The 24895-nt window shown below is 38.6% G+C and overlaps 2 protein-coding genes across 2 annotated transcripts in view; one reads left to right on the forward strand and one right to left on the reverse strand.

The window, feature by feature from the left end:
* Nucleotides 1-5433, forward strand: part of LOC126260125 (uncharacterized) — a 55817-nt gene extending 50384 nt beyond the window's left edge. The window contains exon 5 of the mRNA XM_049957370.1: nucleotides 5075-5433. Coding sequence (XP_049813327.1) covers nucleotides 5075-5278 — 204 coding nt within the window. The 3' untranslated portion in view covers nucleotides 5279-5433. The remainder of the gene's footprint in view (nucleotides 1-5074) is intronic.
* Nucleotides 5434-5521: 88 nt separating this feature from the next.
* LOC126260120 (importin subunit alpha-3) overlaps nucleotides 5522-24895 on the reverse strand; it is a 77096-nt gene continuing 57722 nt past the window's right edge. The window contains exons 7-11 of the mRNA XM_049957367.1: nucleotides 22241-22375; nucleotides 21963-22067; nucleotides 12430-12664; nucleotides 8969-9060; nucleotides 5522-6557 (exon numbers count right to left, since the gene is read on the reverse strand). Of these exons, the coding sequence (XP_049813324.1) occupies nucleotides 6462-6557; nucleotides 8969-9060; nucleotides 12430-12664; nucleotides 21963-22067; nucleotides 22241-22375 (663 nt within the window). The 3' untranslated portion in view covers nucleotides 5522-6461. The remainder of the gene's footprint in view (nucleotides 6558-8968; nucleotides 9061-12429; nucleotides 12665-21962; nucleotides 22068-22240; nucleotides 22376-24895) is intronic.

Raw genomic sequence — 24895 nt, forward strand, 5'->3', positions numbered from 1 at the left:
CACAAAGCAAGTTAAAACATTGAGCACTGCATTAACTGCCAATGATGAAGGCACATCTGACACCACAGTCAGAGGCATCAGTGTACACAAAGGTGCTATTGCTACATCATGTGCAAAGATCAAGAAACTTCTGCAATAGACCGGATCAAGAGTAGCTGCCCCAAGAAGTGAATGAAGTTCAAGGTGAACAGGGAACAACACGCAATGTCAAGGTGGTGAAGGGTGGAATGTGGCAGGTAGTGTGAAGTAAAGTGGGTATGGCCACTGTTGAATCATAAGTTCCATCACCTTGCAAACGCAGCTGATGGAGAAATGGGGCAGTAGCTGGGTAAAAGGTGTTTGTTCTCACCAGGCTTTAATTTAGAAGGTATGAATTGCTGTGAGTATGAAAAAAATTGGCATTATATTTAAGGAAATGAATATGTTTTGGGATCTTATCACAGAAAACAAACCATTGTTGAATCTAGTATAATAGACACAAACGAAAGCTTTGTGAGGAACCTCAACACACACATTACAATGGGCAATTTCTACACAAGTATTCCATTATTCAAAGAATTGCTGCAGGAAATGATTACAACGGAACTTAAGACTTCAAAGATTAGAAAAGTTTTATCCCCATAATACTGTTTCGGTGAGACTGAGGTGATGTGCACAAAGACAAAAAGTTTCATATTGCCCAATTCTCTGGACCACTGTAGGTTAAGAATGTAAAATGAAGTGAAAAATCAGGGGTTCATTGCAAAAGAAAGTCTAGGAATCAGCCTTTTCACTTATTGAGAAACTTCATGGATGTGGCATTCTTCAGTACTCTTGATTTATCTTTACAGCAACATCAAATCCACTGGCAAAGCACACATTAAAAAATAAAAAGAACTCTCCTCGGGGAATGATGTAAGAAATGGTATGTCCTCATAGAGAAGAGTGTCAGTATGCCGCAAATCACATCAGAAAGAACATTCGACAAGCCATGGCACATTGTAGAATTACTTGCCAGCAGCCAAACATTGAATGAACTGGAAGATCGAAATGAAGTTTCATGTGCCCACATAAATTAGAACGAAAACTTAATCTAACGTATAGAAAATGCACAAAAATATTTGCAAAAATGTGTTGTAATAGCAGGACAATTATAATTTATAGTATTGCACTTTATCTAACACAATGAAGGTCAGAATATTATCATAAATATTTTTTACTCATTCTGTGACTCCGAACTCGTCATAATTTCCTAATACAGTGAAACCTCTTTATAATGTTCCTCCATATAATGTTTTCCTCTATGTTACGTCCGTTTTTTTCGGCCCGACTAAAAGCCCATATAAACAATGTTAAATTTTCCTCTTTACTGCGTTTCCTCTATATTACAGTTTCCTCCACGTAACGCTCATATTTTTGGAACCCTGCTCAATTATTTGCCTCTTTATAACGTTTAAGTGACTGGATGTAGATGCATCATTTTCCGTTCTGTGGTTTCACAGTTTGCACCGGCTCGAAAAGCCCGCACTCAGCGTATTTCATATGTCAGCAGCAAAACCCGGTCACATGACATGTGACGCACATTCTGCTTGCGATCTTTTTGGCGCCATTTCAGTCTATGCTTCGTATTAGTACTTAGTAGAGTGTTGTGTGAGCTGAGCAGCAAACAGTTCGTGTGCCTAGTAAGTGTGTGTCTTCGATCTAACGTTTTTTAAAAGCTTTCGTCAGTGGACATGAGTGAAAACCGGAAGAATATTTCTCTGGAAGAGAAGGTTTCTATTATTAAAAAAGTGGAGGCATCTCCTGGCGTGAGTCGCATGGAGCTAGCGAAGCAATTGGGACTGGCCCCTTCAACACTCAAAACTATTATGAAAAACAGATCGTCGATAATGGAAGGGTTTGAGAATTGTGGAAATTCTAAACGTATGCGTTTGAAACAATCGACTTACAACGAAATGGAGAAAGTTTTATTAACTTGGTTTCAGCAAGCACATGCTGCTAACATTCCTATAAACTGAACTATTTTGAAGGAGAAGGCGCTTCAAATATCACTGCAGTTAGGAATGGACAATTTTAAGGGGTCCAATGGATGGATTGATAAATTTCGACAGCGTCATGGTGTTTTGTACAAATCGGAATGTGGAGAAAGTAAAAGTGTGGACGAACCAACTGTAGCTCAGTGGATGCAGACTCCCTAATCTGATACAGGGCTACAAACTGCGTGACATTTATAACACTGACGAAACCGGCATGATTTTCAATTTAATGCCAGATAAGACATTTACTTTTCATGGGAAAAATTGCCATGGCGGTAAGAAGAGCAAGGAACGTCTTACCGTTTTGTTGTGTACAAACGCTGATGGCAGTGAAAAACTGAAACCTTTGGTTATCGGGAAGCCAAAAAATCCAAGGTGCTTCAAAAATATTTCCATGCTTCCGTGCAAATATACAAACAATGCCAAGGCATGGATGACGAGTGAAATATTTTTATGTTTTCTCAGAGAATTTGACGTCAAAATGGGGAGTGCTGCAAGAAAGGTGCTGCTGTTTGTGGATAGATGTGCGACACATCCACCAGACGTACCCTTAAAGTAATTTTCCTGCCACCCAACTGCACCAGCCGTCTGCAACCTTTGGACTTGGGCATAATACACGCCCTTAAGGTTAAATATAGGACAGCCCTTGTAAAAAAGGCCTTGAATTTGATGGACCAAAGAAAACCGGGAAGCCAGCAAAGCTCACAACTGAAACTGAATATTTTACAGGCAATAAATTTAATTATGTACTCGTGGAGGGAAGTAAGTGCTGAAACTTTTAAAAACTGTTTCACAAAAGCGGGATCCTGTGAGAATGAGATGGCAGCTCCTGTGGAAGAAGTTGCAAGTGATTTGTAAGAGTTTCACCAATTAATAGGCAGTGATTCTGTCACTTGAGGACTTCGTGGCTGTGGATGATAACGTGGCAACCATAGGAGTACAAAGTATTGAGGAGCTGACTGCAGAGAGAAGCTTGGAGAGTAATAGTGGTAGTGAAAGTGACAGTGACAAGGAAGATGACCCTGTGCCCTCATATACTAAGGCAGCTGAAGCCTTTGAAACATTCATTCATTCAGGAGATACATGATGGCCCCCATAGACTTGAGGACAGAACAGTAGTTCAACTTGCTCATTTGGAGCAAGAAATGACTGCCATAGAGTCTAGGAGAAATAGAAAATAAGCAAACCTGCTTGAATATTTAAAAAAATCATAGGTATGTTATTTTCAGATTGCTTAGGTTCCATTTGATAATTTAATTATTGAAGTAATTTTTTTGTAACTTAATTCTTTTTTAATCTGTGCCATTTATTGTGTTTTTATGTAATTGTTCCGTATATCACAAACAAAATTGGGCTCATATTCTATAATTGGGTCAACTGAAGAATGGGATACCACCTGTCAGCTTTGGAGAATGATGTCAATCTTAAGAATCTGTTATAACTTTTTACTGTACAAACTGATCCATTTACTTTCACCCATCCACCTACCGAGCCCCATGTTTTAATTTAAAAAAAATCACTTGATACGTTGATTATTTACAATGAATATCATATGTTGTGAAAATTTAAAATGTCATCTATGGAACCATTTGCCAAAACTGATTAGTGGTATCCTGATCTTCAGCAATGCCCTATAATTATTATTTGGAAGCCTTCTTCTTTATAGTGTTTTCCTCTATACAGTGTTCAGAATTTGTGGTCCCTTGAAAAACGTTATATAGAGGTTTCACTGTATTGTTTTCATAACTAGCTTTTTGTATCTGTTTTGAGGTAAGGGTCTTCTAGACACCTCCCATACATTTTTGTGAGTTCAGTCACTCGTGCATAACCACTGTGTGTGTGTGTGTGTGTGTGTGTGTGTGTGTGTGTGTGTTTTTGCAAGAGCAACCAATACTTACATTTTTAATTTGGCCACTCAGAATTTAGCCATACATGTTTGTCATATACACCCCACATTTATACCACTTGTCAAGTAACCATCTCCCGAGCGAGCGTAAAGATTGTTATGATCACAAGCATTTCACTTAAAATGGGTACATAATAGACTACATTCTGCTGTGAACAAGCTTGCCATACACACTGAGGTGCTTATTGCCTCCAGGCAAAAAACAATAATTTCATTATGATTGCACACATTGTGGCTTTTCTGCCTGAGAAAATAGCATGTAAAATTGTATAGGTCAAGGTGGTCCAAGCAAATGAAAACACTTTTGTTAGAGATGAAAAGACAAGTGTTTCGGGACTCATTTTAAACCACATCTCTACAAGGAAATAGACACTAGCTACATCTCAATAGAAATGTTAACACACCAGAATCTGCCTACTCTTCAATTTACCAATTAATAAATTTTACTGAGTACACACAATACTACGAAAAGGATAGATTGCTACTCACCATGTAGTGGAGACAATGAGTCACAGACAAAAACAACCGAAAGACTGCTAAACAAGTAAGCTTGTTGCCAAAAGGCCTCCTCCTGAATTAAATAATTCAGAAGAAGGCTTTCTGGCCAAAAGTTCACTTAGTCTTTTGTTGTCTGCAACTCAACATCTCTACTATTTACTGACTAAACGAGGCATACAATAATTTCTTTGTAGCTTTAGGAGAAGTATGAACTACAGATTAATATATGAATAAAGCTGTCAAATTTCTGAGCTTCAACAGGGAGCACTTGTAATTCGTACATAAATTTGATAATATTTAAAAGATAGATTGCTACTTACCACACAAAGCAGGAGTGGCAGATAGGCACATAGCTAGGAGACTGCTGTGACTGTCAGCCACTGAGTGCCTTCTCTATGTGGTAGGAACAATCTATTCTCATATTATTATTCCATTCTATTAGATTTGCTCTATTGTTTGATAAACATTTGTGTGTATACTGTTATTGACCAAACCATATTCAACAATTACAGCTAGTCTACTATCATTTTAGGAATATGTAACTTGACTGACTTCTTGATTCTGTAATTTCAAAATCATTCCCAACTGGCAACATGTGTATCTAATCTCTGCTATTTGCTCAAAGAATTTACACTGCTGTGCTTCTTTTATACAGACAAGAAATAAACACAGAAGAAACCAAGAAAGAAAAATTAATATTCTTGAAGAAAACTCCTCGCAGCTAATGGTGACAAGAGGACCATTACATCTCTCTGTAAATTTTCCACCAAATACCACAGTAAGATTTCAGAATAGTCAACAAAACAAAATTTTACAGAAAGAATTCTGTGAATGTAAATCAATAAAGAAATCAACATAGTCGTTTTTTTGTTCAGCAGTATACAAGATAAACTTCTCTACACAAGAAAGCTGTAACCTTTCAGTAACTGTACTCTTCAAACATGAATCTTGTTTCAGCATGTTCAGTACTAACTTCAGTTCCAACTTAAAGTGTGTACGATATAACTAATTTTGTGAAGTTTCTTAATGTTCTTCTTTAATTTCATTATATGTAATTACCATGTGTTTTGAGAGAATAAAATTAAGAGGTAACTATCATGAATTATATGTACATTATCTAGAGAACTTTATTTTCCCAGTATCTGTAAAACAAATTGAAATTTGATAATGAACAACAACTCTCATTAATTTACAACATACCAATTGCACATAGGTTATACCTATGGTCAAATTAACAATTTAGAATGTTTCTTTTTCCAAGATGAATTAGTTTAAGCACTGTGTGATAAATTAGTGACGACATCCTCCTGCCAACCTGTAGTCAGGAAACTGGCATAGCAACAAATGGTAATACTCACTTGTGTCTGATGATCTGCTTTCACAGCATAACATTTTACAGCTTCCAGAAAGCACCATATAAGTAAGTTGTGTGTGTGTGTGTGTGTGTGTGTGTGTGTGTGTGTGTGTTTTCTATTATTACAGACACACAATTTAATTCAGTTACCATTTGTACAAGAGGCACCATCATACTACAAACACACAATTTCTGTATTTAGAGACAAATACAATTTCACCATTTTCAAGTGTACTTCATTAACACTCCAGACAAAATGTAATATGCCACAAGTATGTCTGACACTGCATGACATGCCACGTAACAGTGAAGAAGTTCATAATATTTAATTAGTCAAACAAATAACCAAAGGCATATAATCTGCAGCCACATATGAATGTGTGCTAATTATGATTATACGACTTCCATACATCTGCACTTTTAAGCAGTTCAAGTATGCAGTGTATCTCACTAAAAAGCCAGTACTTACAAATGTAAGTTATTTTCTTTGTAAAAACCATGACTCTTCAGCCTTTTAAAAAACACCACTGTCATAAATAGTTTCTGAATCTATGTACAGATGGAAGCAGTCATACTATAACAGGGTCTGCACCAAGCTTGCATTTTCAACAGCTTAGCAGTCACAGCACTTTAAGAGAATCCGTTCAAAATGTAGTCCAATACTGTGACTTTATATATAAAATGTCCATCAGAACTTAAATCCTTCATTTGGTATGTTTGAACTTGGATCAAACTGGAAGCCAGCATCTGATGATGTAGGTACCAAATTTGGATCCTCCTCCGCCTAGAACAAATATAAATCAATCAAAAATTTTAAATATTTTATACATAACATTTACTGCACATATGTTCTTTTCCTTACTCTCTCCCACTCACACTAGTTCTTGAGAAAAATCACAATCTGAAGAAGAAATATCTTAAAACTCATAGCAAACTTAACTATTCACAGAAAACCAGAAAGAGACATGAAAATGCTGAGTGAGCTATATCATCCTCTGTTTTATTCATTCTCTTCCCTTAAAGAGGAACAGGCTGGTTTTAATTATTTATTTAAATTTGAGTCATATTTAACTATATAACAAACTTGCTAGAAAATTAAAAACACTGTCTGACTAGGATTTGGGCCTTGAACCTTGCCACAGCAGTGGCCTTGCTGACTGAGCTGACCAGGCTCAATTTCTAACCTGCCTCACAGCTTTACTTCTGATAGTACCACTTTCCTTCTTTCCGAAGTTCACAGAACTTCTCCAGCAAAACTTGGTGAACTAGCACTCTTGGAAGAAAGGATACTGCAGAGAATTGACTTCGCCACAGCCTACAAGATTCTTACTAGAATGAATCCTTCGCTCTGCAGTGGAAGGTGCACAGTTTGGAAACTTCCAGACTGGTTAAAACTGTGTGCAGCAAGGTATGCACAAGAGTTTTTGCAAAGTAAAGAAAGTAATAAAGAGGTATTGGGAGGAAAGAAGCTGTGAGAGCATGTCTGAAGATTTGCTTGAACAGGTCTCTTGGTTAGACCATTTCCTGTGAAGAACAAAGTTCCAAGGTTGAACCCCAGTCCAGCACAAAGTTTTAATATGATAAGAAGTTTTGAAACAACGTACACACCGATGCAGAGTGAAAGAGTCATTCTGGCATATTTACATTCTCTCCCCGTTTACTTTGTCTACACTTTACTACATGATTTAAACATTTTTTGATATCAAGGGTTTGTATTGGTAGCAACTTCTATCACATTCCATTACAGTTTTCTCCCAACACTTACTGCTGAATTTTTCACACCTCATTCGCTAACTCCATCTGAAATTAAAGTTTCCTCTCAACGTTGTCTACTTACCACGATTTATTTCAACATAACACTCCACTGCTTTGACTCAATCTGTTTTTACTATTTTACCACATTATTTTGATAAATCCCCTCCTCACACTTATTTCTCCTAATTCATGTCACTATTATAATTAAATACTATCTACTAAAAACTAGTGCATTCTAGTCAACTGAATCTTAAGATAATTAATGATTTAACTCATAGTTCACTCAAATTTTATTTTCTGTATCTTTCTGAGGCAAATGAAATAATCACCCTACTATATTTCTATTTTAAGGGGTTACATGATTTAACAACTTAGCTCTCCCATCTACCTTAATAACAGAAACCTAAAACACCATTTCTATTATATGCAAGACTACTACATAACAGTTTATCTATTTGAAGGCAAATAATCTTGTGCCACACATACCTATTCAATTTACTGTTGGTCCAGAGGAGAATAATGAAGTCTTGAACTTAATGATTGAACATGCATAACTTAATGCTATTATGCATTTTTTAGAGTAAAATCATTTGCCGAGTTACACAGTTCATTCCTAATGTACTCCCACAATACACAACTCATTACAATTTCCCCATTAGCCTCCCAACTGATTCTCCCCGTATTCCAATAAACGGATCTTCCTAGCTTCTTTGTCCCCAACTTGCCTGTGATCAATGCAGTGATTTCTCTGGTTTACATTATTTTTAATGGAAATACACACAATTGTTTAGAAGTATCTGAAGCTACAGTGCCTTCAGGCATATATGAGTTTAGTTTTCCTTGTTCTGCTATTTTAACTCATGGTATTCACTAAAGAATAGTTAAGTTTCCTTGGGCTTCACTGAACATTTTATTTAGTGCACTGTCTTAAGAAAAACAAAAAAGATGTATAATGTGTAGCTTGTTTGGAACCTTTGTGTGTATGCAAGAACGTTTTTGTCACCACTACAATGCCACTATTAATTACAAGTCAAACTTGTAAATTTCAAAGATGTTAAAAGAATTCTTACACAGTTTTGATTGGAGGTATTAAAGAAACCATTTAAACAAACACTAATGTCTAAAATATTTAAAATATTCAGCAACAAGAATACTAGTTTGCCTTTCATTGTTAAATTTTTCATATAAGAATCAAGGTCCATTTTGACATGTACAAATGTTGCTAACAGGAAAATTGAGCTGTAGCTAACTAATAAGATTTGAGTAAATATATATATAAATATATACCTAAAAACAAAGATGATGTGTCGAATGTTTGTGTGTCTGTCGACCTGCCAGCACTTTCATTCGGTAAGTCACATCATCTTTGTTTTTAGATATATTTTCCCACGTAGAATGTTTCCCTCTATTATATATATATATATAAATATATATACTTACATCTTCTGAAAAGTATTGTTCTATAATATCATAAGCAAGTTTATATATTTCAACGTTTTCATGGTTCTGAAGTGCTTCAATTTTGTCCAAACCTGTTGAAAAATAAACAGTTACTAAATTGCAAAAGATTTTTCTATTGTAGACAGATAAACATACATGTGAAACCAACACAAAACAATGGTGACACCTTGGTTCTGGGCCAAAGAGATGGAAGTTCTCAGATGTACACACTTCACTGAAAAGTTACAGGACAGTTTTTGTCATTAACAAAACTTGATACTGAAAGTAAATTTTTAACACATTACAAGTTTTACAAACAAATGCGAACTGGTATCAGCTACTTATTCACCCTGTTTTGTCTCTATCCCTACTCAACAACAAATAAACAGATCTTTTATGAAAAAACAACTATCCATTAATGGCTTGGTACAACTGTGTGACCAAGAGCCGTGTAACTTGAATAAATGCTTTTCCTAACAACCCCCAAGCATGACTTCTAGCAAATATCTTAAACTTTTCCTATTTTCATGCAGTAAGATTAATTTGTGATATATACAGTAAGCTTCCAATTACCTGATGAGTGCAATGTCCAGGCATAGTTAAGTGTTTTTTTTTTTTTTTAAGGTGATGTGAGAGGGAGACTGAAGTATTTTGTTATGATTAGAATGAATATTTTCATTCAGAAGACAGTATTAGGCAAGTGGCTCACATTTTAGTACGAGACGACAATGTAGGCTCTAATCCCAACATCTGACACCCTTTAAATATTTTTCAGTTTTAACCCATTTCTTCTAAATGTGAAGACCATAACCTATTAATGTCTGTGGTGGCCAATTTTCCTGTCTATTTGTCTGCCTAGTAATTTCCTTAGCTGCTAAAGGTCAATATTTCCAACTCTAAGCTGAAAGCAAAAGATGGTTCACATTTTCTTCTGTAATGGTTCATTCCAGAACTATTGCGTTGCCTTGATACAAAATTAAAAAATACCACTGATAGGAGGAGGAATGCATTCTAAAACTGATGGTTGACGATAGTGTTAACTTCTATCACATTTCTTGTCACTGCCAAATTACGGACTGGTATTTGGGCTAGGAAGATGACAAAACACAAATGTGTTGTTCCAATGAACATGTGGCCGGATGGAGGATCAAGATGGCCTCTTAAGCTCCTGGATTTCACACCTACAGGGAAGAGACCGCCAGGGAGACCTAAGAAGCGTTGGAGGGATGGACTCCATGAAGATTTAAACCACGTGCCAATAGATGTGGACGAATGGCGGATAGCAGCAATGGACAGAATACAGTGGAGGAGGAAACTTTTAGATGCGTGCGGTCCACTGGGCCTGATCACGTAGTAGTAGTAGTAGTAGTAGTAGTAGTAGTAGTAGTAGTAGTTCCAATGATCGAAAATGACAGTAAGTTATGGCATGGGGTGTATACACCGCCAAAGACAAAAAATACCTGAATTTTTCCCAGATTTTCCAGTTAATAGTACACTTTCTGCTGGGTGAAAATACACTTTTTGTATACTTTTCCTTGGAACCGTAAAACTTATCAATCCTTTGAATGGTTATGGTTTTATACACTGGCACACAATTTCCCAGCACTTCAGGAAACAAAATTCAGGGGAAGAAAGACATGTTCTGGACAGATCTTTGATGTGCAGCAACATGTACACTGCATATTTTCATATTACAAACGTATAAATTCGAATTCCACCAAAAACCACATGTTACTTTCAGAAGTATTGAAATCAAGATTGTGATGCACTTTTGTAAGCCAGTCATAGCTCATGTCACACGAACTCGCCAGCCGATGATAGATATTCAGAAGATAGGGCATGTGATGTAGTCAGTCAATAGTAACATTGTTAATCAGTGAGAACACACAAATAGGAGAAGTCAATGGTTTAAATTTATGTACATAGTGTTGCTACAAGAAAATAAAAGCTTTTACATATAATATTGGTCTCTATGATTAATAAGCAGCAAGATAAGCTAAGAGCTCACATATAATGGTGATCTTTTTGTGAGTGTTACACTTTAACATACACCACACAAATGTGCCAATAAAATTTTCAACAGCATCATAAATGTCAGGAAATTCTTCTAAATGGCTGTCCTCAAAGAGTTTATTTGAACGCTCTGTGATTTAAGAAATTCATTACACATTCTCGCACATAGTTCATCTCGCATAAAAGGAAATTTACTTTGAAAGTAATGCTTTTCAACAACATTCGCAATTTTTTCTCACAACCTGTTAGAAATAAGTTCATTTCAGAAGTTGTCAGAGTGTCAGGGGTCATCGCACTTGCGCAGCTACAATGACGCAGCAAGCTCATATGCTCGTATGTGTAAAACACTATAAGATCTTACATTATGTAATAAAAGAAACAAGACATTACAGAATACTCCAAGAGCATCTGAATTTCGTGAACCATACTAAAATGCACAATTCGGTTTAAAGTACACATTTATATGTTCAGATTCGAATATATAGTTTCTTGGAGCACCAGCATTGTATTATTTAATGTTTGGCTCTTTATTATGGCTTAATGCCGTACCTGCTAGAAGAGGAAAATGTGCACTTGAAATTCAGCGAACAGCTGAAACTAGCCAACAGTGTGGAATTAAACACTTCATTTCAAATAAATTGACTGCTTCAGCGATAAAGATTAATAGAAGCCAAATTTCTTCAGCAAACCAACAAAAATTAATTTTATTGTTCTGCAAGCCAATTAATGCACGACTGTCAGAACAGTGGAAATAAAATCTGAAATTAATAACATATTTTAGCCTTCTGTAATTAGGTGAATTTATTCTAATTCACTTGATAGCTCCTGGCCACAAAAATCCATTTCGTTTTCATTTGACGTGAGTGCAATAAACGAATAGGAAACAGCAAAATCACTAAACGTAAACACGGGCCATGTGGAGACTACCCACCTCCCCACTACAACTCAGACTGCTCCTGCATCAGTCCTGGATCTATGATTATTTCTGAATCGGGGCAATACTAGATATAGTTTGTATTGGTAGCAACTTTCATCATGTTCCATTACACTGTACAAATCTTGTTTTGTGAAAATGTCATGGATTCTTCCACTGGAATATTTCAGTACAGGCTAGTATTTTCAACTGATCAACTGAACACTGTAGGACCATCTCTTTGAAAGGCATTACTTTTTAGGAAGCAAGTTTCTTTGTCTAAAGAAGGAAGAAACTTGAAAGTATCTATATCCTAGTCAAAGGAGCCACTCCAGTATTCAAGTTACAATTTAGGGAAATCACACAGGAAACTTAAATCTCAATATCGCATGTAAATTTGAATGCCAGTGCTCCAGAAGGAGAAGTGTCATAACCGTTGTGCCACTCTTCACTACCATTGGGTACAGCTTTTGATCATCAGAACTCTGTCTTTTAACAGAATCATATTACGACAAATAAAATGTGCAGTACTTACCACCACATTCTTCAATCATATTTGCTACTTGTTCAACTTGGGTTCCAGCAACCTTCAACATATTGTTAATCCCGTCTAGTACCACCTGTATTACTTGAGTATCTTTACAGTTCAGAAGATTACAAAATGGTGGAATAACACCTTCTTGAATTAGCCTGGCAACTTGTTCTCTATTTCCACTTATGGTCAAATTACTAATGGCCCATGCTGCTTCTTTCTGGGTTTGGAATTCACCCTGTAATTTTATATTTAAAAGAAAGTACATTGTGTAAAAATTTAACACTTATTTTAGTATAATTTTCAACAATTACAGAAGATGATCACAAAATTCTGTGACAGGTAATACAACTATTAAAACTCTTAATACGACACAATCATTATGAGCACTGCAGAAAACTTCTTACATGTTAGCCTCTTGAGAAACAAGACAATGATTTAACACATATCAGTATAACAAACAATATATACACTACCTGATAAGGTGAAGCACCCCCCAGTAGGGGAGGACAGTAAATGAAAATTCACAAGTTGAGGGACGGGGAAAACATTATTTCAGTGATAAAGTCAAGTAAATTTACAAATAACTTGGCAGTACGAGCCCACTTATCACAATGACATTTAAACCCTCTTTAGCCTGGAGGCATGCACTGGTTCAGCTGGAAAGGGTGTCAAAGCCAATGGGAATCTGGCCTACAGCTGTTTTAATGGGTCCTCAGATATCCTGGATATGGCCCTGGAACAGAAATTATATCCGAGCTGACCCCACACGTTCTATCAGGGACAGAATCTAAGGATCTTTCTGGCTACAGAAGTAGCTCAACATCATGCGAACAGTCCATAGACACGTGTCATTTGTGGACTATCACCTCCCTGCAGAAAAATGGTGCCATGATATTGTCACATGAGAGATAACATGTGAATGCAGGAAATCTGTGACAGGCTGCTTTATTTTACCAAACAAATATTGATATATAATGCAATATTTTTTTCCCGATATATCAACATCAAAATGACTATCAACTGTCGATATTTGTATTTTATATTACATTTTTTCACCTTTTTCATTAAATATTTGAAGCTGTTATTTTCAAGTTTAAGAACAATTTTACTTTTACTGTGTGAATGAGTCTTACTACTTTTTGAGCTTTCATCACATCCAATCTTTCTCTCTGACTACTTGAAGCAAGTATATGTAGCGCAAAAGATGTAGTCCAATTGCACTGCATGGTGGTGGTGGTGGTGGTGGTGGTGGTGGTGGTGTGACTGGAATAACAAGACTTCCGATGTGACGAAACAGCATACCTGTTGTGTTAAACAATTTTTAATGCCACTAGTGTGCTGTTTCCTCACATCAGCAGTCTTCAAAATCAGCTGCTGAAAATGGTGAACAAATATCTGAATGACAGCACTGGTTTTTACAGTGGGCAGAGACGTGTGAGAGGAAATGCTGATTTAGTTGGCACTACCAGAGACTGCAATATTTAGCTTAACCACGCAATTGTGGCACTACAACTGCTATGTCACTGGTATTGGCAGAAACTGGAAAAAACACAGAAGTCGACATTGAGTTTTCTGGACAAATCTGATATATGATGAAACAATGACAGATCCACCGGAAACCTTTTATTGTGCCTCTTACATGCAGTTACTACTGTTAATGAAGTGGTTATCACCAAGTGTGAAAGCGCATCGTTTGACTTGCAATTCTTGCTTTAAGGGGGACAGGCAGGCTGCTAGCTTGTTGATGTACAGAATATTTAATAATAAATCAATACTTAAAAACAACTATTTTTTTAGGCAGGTAAGTTGATATTTTTTCCATCGATATATCAATACTTTTTTTGATATGTCGAGAGCCAATAATGATTTTTTAAAATATCGATATATCAGATTCCCAAAATTTTTAAACATATCAACAGTCCTACTCCACAAACCCCACACCAGGAATAACACTGCTGTGCCTCTCCAAGACACTGGAGGAATGACCTCACCCCAAGTCGCCGCCAAACTCGCAGACAATGGTCATCCAGAGTAGCACAAAACCATGATTCACTGCTGAACACAATACAACACATTCATCAGCAGTCCATGCAGCTGTGTGATGTGTTAATGACAGCCTACACATGGCATGATAATTCCCTAGTCCAGCTGCTGCAAGTCTCCAACCAATGTTGCAGGATGACGACATGTAGCATGGAGTCTATTACATGTTCTCAAACAGCAGGTACAGATGTGAAGAGGAACAATACACAAGGTGCACAACACGGTGGACCTTGTGGTGGTTGTTAGACATGGCTGAGCAGAACATTTATGATTATGCCTGTTATTTTCCCAAGCTGTCCAATATTTGGCCAAGCTTGCTTTGAATGCCCCGCAGGTGTGTACATTTTACAAAATGGTTCAAATGGCTCTGAGCACTATGGGACGTAACTTCTAAGGTCATCAGTCCCCTAGAACTTAGAACTACTTTAACTAACCAACCTAGGGACATCACTCACATCCATGCCCGAGGCAAGATTCTTAACCTGCGAGCGTAGCAGCAGCAGCACGTTTCCGGACTGTAGCGCCTAGAACCGCTCGGCCACTCCGGCCGGCGTACATTTTACAATTTGACCCACCATACAAGTGGAGACCCACAATAAGACCCCCTTCCAAACCATCATCTATTGATAATAGTTTCTCACATGGGTATGTGGCATGTCCATACCGGTCAAAGTGATCAACATCTGACGTCGTTGATGCCTCATATATCCTATCAGGCCTGATGCCTCATATATCCTATCAGGCCTGATAAAACTAACCAAGGACACTAAAGCATACTGGTGGCCATTCTACTTGTCACGGATAATTCCAACTCTGTTCATTTACATACCTACAGATGGTGCGTACATGTACAAAGTTACATACTGACAACTAACTATGTCTTCTGAGTGTTTCACTTTGTCATGAATGCTGTAACAGACTATCAGGATAATGGTAGTTCAGAACTGAAGTACAGAGTTATTCAACAAAATTCTTTATCACCTAAATTCTGTAGCAAAGGAAATTTTTGTATCTTTAAATGGGAAAACAATGAATTTATATGTGCTAATGGAATACACGAGAATCATCTTCATTTTGCTGATGACACTACTGTTTGCTTCTAGTGCAAATAAACACTTCAACAACAGGTAGAAGCACTTTATAGAGCAAGTTTCGGAGCAGGATTAAAAATTCAGTTCAATAACCATAAAACAATATACTACAGACATAACATGGAAGAGAAATAGCATATATTTACACCTAATGTCATAACTAGAGAATGATCTCCTGTTAAGACATTTTAAGGTAATTACTGGATGGACAATGCACAAAAAACTAAGAGTAAAAGGAACTGGAGGGCTTATGTGAAATTTTTTCTTCAAATTGTAGTTTACAATGTCTCAAAACAAAGTTTACTATCCATACATCTTTAAAAATAACTGTTTGGCAGCTCTTATAAATTTGTTTAACAACCATTTTGGTAACTTAGAAGCCATATCATGAAGTTCGATCATTAAATCATGACAAAATTGCAACATAGACAAAACATTCCTCACCTATGAATAAATGACTCAACTAGTGATTTGTCAGGTAAGCATGGGTTCATGATTCCTACAAGTGTGCCATGAATCCAGATAGGACAATAGGTCAAACGTAACCAGTTAACCATTATGTTGAGAGTAACATTCCATCAAAAGGACCATAAACAAAGCAGACGATAATGCATGGAGATGCTGGAAATTGACTGCCCAGCTAAATTTTGACTTATAGCACCAAGTTGAATTTCGAAGTGGACAACAGGGCTGTTTGGTTAGAAACCTACATCTACAACCAGAAAGCTACAAACTGTGTCAGAGTATACTTTGCAAAACACTCATTTCTTGCTTATCATCTCCCATTCCAAATGGTGAACAACAACTGTTCCACACAAGTTCTTTTTCTACCATTTTGGTCTATTGTGCAATATACCTGGAAGGAATAATATGGTGCTCTATACGTCTTCTAATGGTATTCTTTGAATTTCAGCTGCAAATGTTTCTGTGAAAAGCAGCAACATTCTCGTAGTGTTTGCATTTCATGTGGATTAGCGTGTCAGCAATACTCTGCTTACCTCTTGTATTAGCACTATCTGGTAAGTATTCCAAAATAATATACTCTTTGACTAATGTGAAGACAGACTGAATTGTCAGTGCCATTCCATGTTTTCTTTTTCAAGACACACAAACAAACACACACACACAAAATTCAAGCTTTCGCAACAAGCTGTTGCCTCATCAGGAAAGAGGGGAAGGAGAGGAAAAGATGAAAGGATGTGGGTTTTAAGGGAGAGGGCAAGGAGTCATTCCAATCCCGGGAGCGGAAAGCCTTACATTAGGGAGAAAAAAGGACAGGTATACAATCTGTACCAAACTTTGGGTTGGCAGGCTTGGGTAACCAAGAAGGCTTCCTCTAAGCGACCCATGAATAGGTTGGCGTATGAGGGGGCCATCCTGGTACCCATGGCTGTTCCCTTTAATTGTTGATATGTCTGGCCTTCAAAAGTGAAGAAGTTGTGGGTCAGGATGAAGCTGGCTAAGGTAATGAGGAAAGAGGTTTTCGGAAGGGTGGCAGTGATCGGCGTGAAAGGAAATGCTTCATCGCAGCGAGGCCCTGGACGTGCGAAATATTTGTGTATAAGGAAGCGGCATCAATGGTTACAAGGATGGTTTCCGGGGGTAACAGACTGGGTAAGGATTCCAGGCATTCGAGAAAGTGGTTTGTGTCTTTGATGAAGGATGGGAGACTGCATGTAATCGGTTGAAGGTGTTGATCTACGTAGGCAGAGATACGTTCTGTGGGGGCTTGGTAACCAGCCACAATGGGGTGGCCGGGATGATTGGGTTTGTGAATTTTAGGAAGAAGGTAGAAGGTAGGGGTGCGGGGTGTCGGTGGGGTCAGGAGGTTGATGGAGTCAGGTGAAAGGTTTTGCAGGGGGCCTAAGGTTCTGAGGATTCCTTGAAGCTCCGCCTGGACATAAGGAATGGGATTACCTTGGCAAACTTTGTATGTGGTGTTGTCTGAAAGCTGACGCAGTCCCTCGGCCACATACTCCTGACGATCAAGTACCACGGTCGTGGAACCCTTGTCCGCCGGAAGAATGACGATGGATTGGTCAGACTTCAGATCACGGATAGCCTGGGCTTCAGCAGTGGTGATGTTGGGAGTAGTATTAAGGTTTTTTTAAGAAGGATTGAGAGGCAAGGCTGGAAGTCAGAAATTCCTGGAAGGTTTGGAGAGGGTGATTTTGAGGAAGAGGAGGTGGGTCCCGCTGTGATGGAGGACGGAACTGTTCCAGGCAGGGTTCAATTTGGATAGTGTCTTGGGGAGTTGGATCATTAGGAGTAGGATTAGGATCATTTTTCTTTGTGGCAAAGTGATATTTCCAGCAGAGAGTACGAGTGTAGGACAGTAAATCTTTGACGAGGGCTGTTTGGTTGAATCTGGGACTGGGGCTGAAGGTGAGGCCTTTGGATAGGACAGAGGTTTCGGATTGGGAGAGAGGTTTGGAGGAAAGGTTAACTACTGAATTAGGGTGTTGTGGTTCCAGATTGTGTTGATTGGAATTTTGAGGTTTTGGAGGGAGTGGAGCTGGAAGTGGGAGATTGAGTAGATGGGAGAGACTGGGTTTGTGTGCAATGAGAGGAGGTTGAGGTTTGCTGGAAATTTTGTGAAGGGTGAGTGAGTTGCCTTTCCGGAGGTGGGAAACCACGAGATTGGAAAGTTTTTTGAGGTGGAGGGTGGCATGCTGTTCTAATTTGCGGTTCGCCTGTAGGAGGATGCTCTGAGCAGCCGGTGTGGATGTGGGAGAGGAAAGATTGAGGACTTTTATTAAGGATAGGCGTTGACAGGTGTGTTCATTGGCTGAGTTGATGTGTAGGTGAAGGATTAGGTGGGTGAGGGCAATGGATTGTTCAGTTTGGAACTGGTATAGGTACTGATGGAAAGAAGGGTTGCAGCCAGAGATGGGAACTTTAAGTGTGAGGCCTTTGGGGGTAATGCCAAATGTCAGACAAGCCTGAGAAAATAGAATATGGGAGCGTAATCTGGCTAGGGCGAAGGCATGTTTGCGGAGGGAATGTAAATAAAACTTAATGGGGTCGTTGTGGGGGTGTTGTGAGGGTGACATGGTATTAGAAGGTGGAAAGTGTAACATGAGGCTGATATGAAAACGAAAATAGAAATATATGGGGATAGATAAAGGTGAACTGGAAAGTAACTGGAGATCTGGTGTGAAAAAAGGCGAAAAAGTGTTGGTTACAGCTGGGCTATGTTGGACTTGGGTTGGTAGACAACGATGTGCACAAAGGTTAGGTGGTTGTGTTGCCGCCAAAACACGTTAAAGGACGGAGAAATTCGGGAAAATTTCGACAAAACTGCGTGTAAATGTATTAAAAGGAGTGGTTTTGTGGGGGCCGATTATGAAAGTGAAGCTAACAATTGTCTGACGAAGAAATAATGACGTTAAAACCTGTGGGAAGCGGCTAAAAATTATCAGTGATGTGAGAAAAACGGAAATGGAAATAAAGGAAAAGTTATTAGAACTAGCCGAAATGGTTGTTTAATAGGTGAAAGGAACTGTTCGTGAACTAGAAACGGTGGATTTTATAGCAGCGGTAGTTGGTTATGGTAGGAAGTGGGTTACGTATTATTGAGTATATATAGGCGGGATAAAATAATATAGTGGATTACGGTAAAAAGGAGAAGGTGAATACAAAATGAAACTACTGGCAAAAACAGAAAGAGAAAATAAGACGACAGAAAAGATTTCGAAATGCAACAGTGACAATAACAAACTTAATTGTTGAGTTCAAATTAATGATATGAATGTAATAGAGGAAAACATTCCACATGGGAAAAATATATCTAAAAACAAACATGATGTGACTTACCAAACGAAGATGATGTGACTTAACAAACGAACTTCTTCACTTTTGAAGGCCAGACATACCAACAATTAAAGGGAACAGCCATGGGTACCAGGATGGCCCCCTCATACGCCAACCTATTCATGGGTCGCTTAGAGGAAGCCTTCTTGGTTACCCAGGTCTGCCAACCCAAAGTTTGGTACAGATTTATTGATGACATCTTCATGATCTGGACTCACAGTGAAGAACAACTCCAGAATTTCCTCTCCAACCTCAACTCCTTTGGTTCCATCAGATTCACGTGGTCCTACTCCAAATCCCACGCCACTTTCCTTGACGTTGACCTCCATCTGTCCAATGGCCAGCTTCACACGTCCGTCCACATCAAACCCACCAACAAGCAACAGTACCTCCATTATGACAGCTGCCACCCATTCCACATCAAACGGTCCAGTCCCTACAGCCTAGGTCTTCGTGGCAAACGACTCTGCTCCAGTCCGGAATCCCTGAACCATTACACCAACAACCTGAAAACAGGTTTCGCATCCCGCAACTACCCTCCCGACCTGGTACAGAAGCAAATAACCAGAGCCACTTCCTCATCCCCTCAAACCCAGAACCTCCCACAGAAGAACCACAAAAGTGCCCCACTTGTGACAGGATACTTTCCGGGACTGGACCAGACTCTGAATGTGGTTCTCCAGCAGGGATACGACTTCCCCAAATCCTGCCCTGAAATGAGATCCATCCTTCATGAAATCCTCCCCACTCCACCAAGAGTGTCTTTCCGCCGTCCACCTAACCTTCGTAACCTCTTAGTTCATCCCTATGAAATCCCAAAACCACCTTCCCTACCCTCTGGCTCCTACCCTTGCAACCGCCCCTGTTGTAAAACCTGTCCCATGCACCCTCCCACCACCACCTACTCCAGTCCTGTAACCCGGAAGGTGTACACAATCAAAGGCAGAGCCACGTGAGAAAGCACCCATGTGATTTACCAACTGACCTGCCAACACTGTGACGCATTCTATGTGGGAATGACCAGCAACAAACTGTCCATTCGCATGAATGGGCACAGGCAGACAGTGTTTGTTGGTAATAAGGATCACCCTGTGGCTAAACATGCCTTGGTGCACGGCCAGCACATCTTGGCACAGTGTTACACCGTCCGGGTTATCTGGATACTTCCCACTAACACCAACCTATCCGAACTCCGGAGATGGGAACTTGCTCTTCAATATATCCTCTCTTCCCGTTACCCACCAGGCCTCAATCTCCGCTAATTTCAAGTTGCTGCCACTCATACCTCACCTGTCATTCAACAACATCTGTGCCTCTGCACTTCCGCCTCGACTGACATCTCTGCCCAAACTCTTTGTCTTTAAATATGTCTGCTTGTGTCTATATATATATATGTGTGTGTGTGTGTGTGTGTGTGTGTGTGTGTGTGTGTGTGTGTGTGTGTGTGTGTGTGTGTGTGTGTATACCTGTCCTTTTTTGCCCCCTGAGGTAAGTCTTTCCACTCCCGGGATTGGAATGACTCCTTACCCTCTCCCTTAAAACCCACATCCTTTCGTCTTTCCCTCTCCTTCCCCTCTTTCCTTTGTGTGTCTATCGACCTGCCAGCACTTTCGTTCGGTAAGTCACATCTCTTTGTTTTTAGATATATTTTTCCCACGTGGAATGTTTCCATATATTTTGTGTGGGAAGGATTGTAATCAAGTTTAATTCTTTAACAAAACACTAGTGATATGGCGATGTGCTGGTCAAAGTTAGAGCACAATGAGTTTTCTGAAAGCATGCAACCACCACTCTCAGCACGAAGAAATAATGTTAACTGTGCAGTGGAAAATGTTTTCATACATCCTCAGTCTGATGGTAAGACCAACTGCTAAAAATTATTAATGTTTAGTAAAATTCATGATTTGAAGATTTTGATCTTTTCCACTAGCAAAGAATTCTTAATTTTTAGTTTTACAGTTCTTTAAGAATCATTGCAGAAGATTGTGATTTTTTCTTCCTAAAATGATTTAGATTGTTCAATGGATTATGAGAATATGGGAAATTTACTGGAGCCTTAATGCAAATGGATTCATTGTTTTCGATTCCCCTTCTTTACTTTCAACGGCACAGTACTTAATACATCAGTTCTCTTTGAATTAATGGTTTTTTACCCAGACTGGGTCTGGAGAAAACAGCAGCTTTTTCTTATAACTATTTCAAGAGCAGTTACTGGTACAGTTTATCTATTACAACTTGCTTAGAACATTGCAAAGTATCCGATTTTGAAAGAGTAAGCGTTTTCCCACTAGCTTCCTTATTCAGGAACTACTGCAAAAACTGAAGTGAAATCTAACACCCAATTTAATAATAACCACCAAGTATAAAAATGTGAGAATACATAATTACTGGACTATGGCAGAAGTCAACATTATGCTTAACTTTACAGACCAGTGGCAGAGAAACCTTCTGTACGTAGTATGATGATTACAGTGATATAACATGGTTTACAATAGGAACTACTACTATGGAGGAGGTAAGATAAGACATGTTTACAGGCAGCAACATCAAAAAATTTAACAATACCACCAAACTTTCAACACTTACCTTGCTGAGATTTCTAATTATTTTGGGCAAAAGATCTGCATCTATAACAGCTTGAACCTGTTGTTGATTTCCAGCTGTGATATTCGATAAGAACCACACTGCTTCCTATACAAACATTTCAAGAGTGTGAACATTTGCTTAAACACAATAGAAAATACACTTTCAATACAACCACCAGACATACTTAATTCACAACTTAAATTACTCCTAAAAGTAGGTATTTGCCTCACTAAATTGAGGAAGATAAAAAACTTCCTATGGATAAGTTACTTAGTTACCTTGCAAATTTTTTCTTTTTGATGAGTAAGTAAGGCAGGAAAATGTGAAAGAGCATCACAATTCAAAACAACCTGGGTCTGCTCATCAGTTCCAGTAACAATGTTACCAACAGCCCGGAGAGCCGCTGTCTGGACCTAAAAATGATATGCACAATTTTTCCTACTGGTCTTAAAAAGTACTTCTATCATCGATCAAGTTAATATAGTAGGAGCAGGAAAAAAGTCATGGCTTACACAACTATTCTATTGCACAAGACAGAAACATCACACTGTAGCCACTGGAAACACTGTAAGCATATTTACTCAAAGGAAGACAAAGTGAAATAGTAAAACTAAATGATCCACTCACATTAGTGTCACCACCATAGTGACCAACATCTGCGTGCAATAATCACTAGTGGCTGCTGGCAGCACTAGCAGTGGGAGGTGTAAAAAGAGTGTTGGAGGACACAGGAAACAGAGCAGTCATTGTTGTAATGTGGAAACAGAACAATTTATTGGAAATCCAAAAAAGCTGACTTTCTGGCCAATGGTGGAGGCATTTGACAAACAGCTAAGTTTTTAAACTGTTCGTGTAGCATCACGGTTATGGATGACGAAATGGTGCTATCCAAAAACAGTGCAGAGGCAACTGGAGTGCCCCACAGGCATAGATGACAGGCGAATGACAGCTGTGGAGATGTGTATGGGCAAACGGATGTGCACTATCAAGCAACTGACCACCCAGATGAAACACACACACACACACACACACACACACACACACACACACACACACACACACACACACACACACAGAGAGAGAGAGAGAGAGAGAGAGAGAGAGAGAGAGAGAGAGAGATTAGCAGAACAGAATAGGAAAGTAGACCAAGTTCATCCTGGAAGGTGTGCATGGTACAGTTAGGGTATGGCAAAACAGAACAAGAACAAAGACATCAGAGGTTAAAGTGTGGATGTAAACTGCACTAGAGGGTTCACTGAGAGAAGTCAAAAGCTGCTCAAAGATGAGAAGATATTTTAGTGTGTCACACAAATAATACTCTGGCAACAAAAGGAAGATCAAAGAAATTCAGAAGAAGCATATCTTGCATTACCTACAGCACTCTTCTGGAGCATTTTGTTCCCATAAGCTCTTGCTATTAACTGTCATCACCTGGAAGCTTATTGTGCCTACTTCGCATCTAAACCATTTTGAAACAGATTAAATGTTCATGAGATTTATATAAGACTTACCTATATCAAATATATCTTTCAAATTTAGCTTCTCATTTTTCAGCAAATAGTCAAAACTTTATTGTAAATGATATAATTGTGTAAGCAATGATGTAATAGTTGCAGTTAAATTTTGTGAAAACTTCAAAATTAGTTCTACCTCTCCTGAATTTAACCCAGAATGATAAGCACACTTTGGGTAATGTACACTCATTGCATTTTCAATATGTTTAGAGCTTTTTCTGCCAGCTCATATAATGTCTACTGAAATTCAGAGGCAAAGTTCGTTAGTGAAACAATTACGCAGCAAGTACTTTCTACACAAGTAACAATAAGTGATCTAAACTGTTTGGTTAAACAGCAGTGTTTGAAGGACGAAGTGTTAAGGGAGGCACATGACCATGTATGGGTAGATTACAAGAATGCAAAGGACAACTCATCAAATACATCAGCAATACTGGTGGAGGATGAGGAGGCTGGACACTGACAAATATGTAAGAAATTTTATACTGTGCACACAACATGCTGATCTCTGTCCTCAACGAGTACTGCAGCAAATATTACTGGAGGCAACCAAGGAATCTGATATAGTGGGAATGGGCATATTGGGTCCATTCAACCCAATACTGGTAGGTAACCACTACATGTCAACCTATCATAGACCACTTTTCTCATTATAGCTCAATGGTTGCAATCCCGAATCAACAAGTTAACACAGTGCCATGAGCCATAGTAAACAACTAATTATTAATGTCTGGCATTCCCAACACAACATTTACAATCAGGGCTCCAACTTTATGCAGCTATGCCAGCTACAGCAAATCCAGAATCTCTAAACTAGCCGTTCCCACCCCCTCATCAAACAGAAGAATTGGACATTTCCATTGTACTATAGGCAAGAGACTAAGTTATGTAAACAACTATCACAATTATTGAGAGGTTTACCTATCTTACACCTTAGATGTATATAATACTGATAGAAGCATTGGGCTTTCACTGTACAAGGTAGTATATAGTAGAAAGATGCCATTGCCTTCCGATGTGACTAAACATAAAATTGGGGAAAAATAGGGAGTTTGATCTTTGTGAAGATGTTATTGGCTGTTTGGAAATGAGCAAAGAAAAACAAATATGAACGTGCTCTAACGTAAAGGGCAAGTGGGGTGGCGCATTGGTAAATTACCCAAGAACAGAATCAGTCAATGGATAATGTAACATTGGTACCTGTGGGGGGGGGGGGGGGGGGGGGGGGGGCAAGATACATGAAATACATTGTATAAAATATATGATAATTTTGTTACTATCTTACTGTAGTGGGGTTATATCAAGTTTTGTTAAGTCTTTGTCGTAGGTGTTTAATGTATAAGTGAGGGGGAGTGTGCTATTCTGACAATGTAACATAGTAATGAGTCACATAGCCGGCCGAAGTGGCCGTGCGGTTAA

This window comes from Schistocerca nitens, chromosome 5 (assembly GCF_023898315.1).
Source record: "Schistocerca nitens isolate TAMUIC-IGC-003100 chromosome 5, iqSchNite1.1, whole genome shotgun sequence".
Taxonomy (NCBI): domain Eukaryota; kingdom Metazoa; phylum Arthropoda; class Insecta; order Orthoptera; family Acrididae; genus Schistocerca; species Schistocerca nitens.